This window comes from Triticum aestivum, chromosome 7A (genome assembly GCF_018294505.1).
Source record: "Triticum aestivum cultivar Chinese Spring chromosome 7A, IWGSC CS RefSeq v2.1, whole genome shotgun sequence".
Lineage (NCBI taxonomy): Eukaryota > Viridiplantae > Streptophyta > Magnoliopsida > Poales > Poaceae > Triticum > Triticum aestivum.
Window position 1 is genome coordinate 71,527,741 of NC_057812.1, and position 1,653 is coordinate 71,529,393.

General features: G+C 51.4%; 1 protein-coding gene across 1 annotated transcript; it reads left to right on the top strand.

The window, feature by feature from the left end:
* Positions 1-256: 256 nt before the first annotated feature.
* Positions 257-1,257, top strand: LOC123153042 (salutaridine reductase-like). Its single transcript, XM_044572361.1, has 5 exons — positions 257-291; positions 351-603; positions 705-767; positions 849-1,052; positions 1,144-1,257. The coding sequence occupies exons 1-5, from the start codon at positions 257-259 to the stop codon at positions 1,255-1,257; spliced, it is 669 nt and encodes a 222-aa protein (XP_044428296.1).
* Positions 1,258-1,653: the final 396 nt, after the last annotated feature.

Sequence of the window (1,653 nt, forward strand, 5' to 3'; positions counted from 1 at the left end):
AAACTTCTCAGGGCATCGCTGCTCAGCCGGACATATTTTAATGGGCTGGGCATGAAGGCCTGACATCAGGCATCTGATGAATATGTTAATGAACTGGGCATCGACTACATTGTGGAAGGCCTAACATCACGAATATATATGATGAATATTTTAATGAACCGGGTCGACCACATTGTGCAAGGCTTAACATCACGAATCTGATGATTGTGGGAACGCATATGGTTGTTTGAGCTAGCTCGTGTTGCAGCTAGCACTCATGGAAGGAGCCATCCCCAGCCGGCCAAACACGAGGTTAGCCCGACTACCACATCATGTCTGCATTGCTCTGATTTCTCGGCGGCGGTTTCTAGGGTCGCCGTCGTCACCGGCGGGAACAAGGGGATCGGCTTCGAGGTGTGCCGGCAGCTAGCCAGCGACGGAGGAGTCACGGTCGTCCTGACGGCCCGGGACGAGACGAGGGGCACGGAGGCGGTCGAGAAGCTCAGAACGCTGGGGCTCACCGACGCCAACGTCGTCTTCCATCAGCTGGACATCACGGACGCTTCGAGCATCGCCACGCTAGCCGATTTCCTCAAGACCCGTTTCGGGAAGCTGGACATCCTGGCAAGTTTTAACTCCGTCTGCTTCCATTTCCATGCTGCTAGTAAGGCTGCGATGCATGCATCACCCAAGGTTTGAAGCGACTGTGGATGATTAATTTGCAGGTGAACAATGCTGCAATCGCCGGGGTTGAGTACCCCCAAGATGTGGATACCAACGAGGAAAAGGTGAGTGAAGTGTCTAATTAATCTGTTCTGCATTTGCTCGGACATGTATCATGTATGTAGGCTGAACAGTTAGCTCTGCAGTTCGCTGGCATGGATATCAAGCAGAGACTTGACTGGATGATAAAGACTGTCCGGGAGCCCATCGGCGCCGCAAAGAAAGCCGTGGAGACGAACTACTACGGCACCAAGCATGTCACCCAAGCCCTTCTGCCTCTGCTGCTGCAATCTTCCTCTTCCTCCCAGGGGAAGATAGTGTGCGTCTCCTCCGACTATGGGCTGCTCAAGGTAACTTATTTTCTTTCCATCAATCATGCATGCAAGCTCGATATCGAATATATATAAAAAGGGATTTCGATCGATCTATGTCTGCATACAGCTTATCGGCGACGAGGAGATCAGGCGGGACCTCGACGACATCGACAACCTGACGGAGGAGAGGGTGGACGGATTTTTTGTCCAAAAGGACCCCCTGCCGAACGCACTGAGATGAGCAGCACTCTTCTGAGGCTAGCTACCGATTTCAGGATGGATAATAGGATAGTTCCATGGGAAGAACTCACCGGTAGTGACACCATAATGAATGAGTTGGCTCACCAATTACGTAGGGCTGGGTGGCCTGAAAGGACTTATGCGGAGTTACGTAAAGAACTTCTTAGGTTGAATGAAAGGTGGAAGAAGGTAGTGGAGCCGAAGAGTGAAACTTTTAGAAGGACTTTAGAAAAGCATCCATTTTTATGGACTGAGGAGAGCGAGGACGAAGATGATATCTTCATGCCGCCGCTCCCGGGTTCCGCATCATCGAAGGGCAAGAGTTCTGCATCGTCAAAGGGCAAGAGTTCTGCATCCACGAAGGACAAGAGTTCTGCATCGTCGAAGGGCAAGAGTT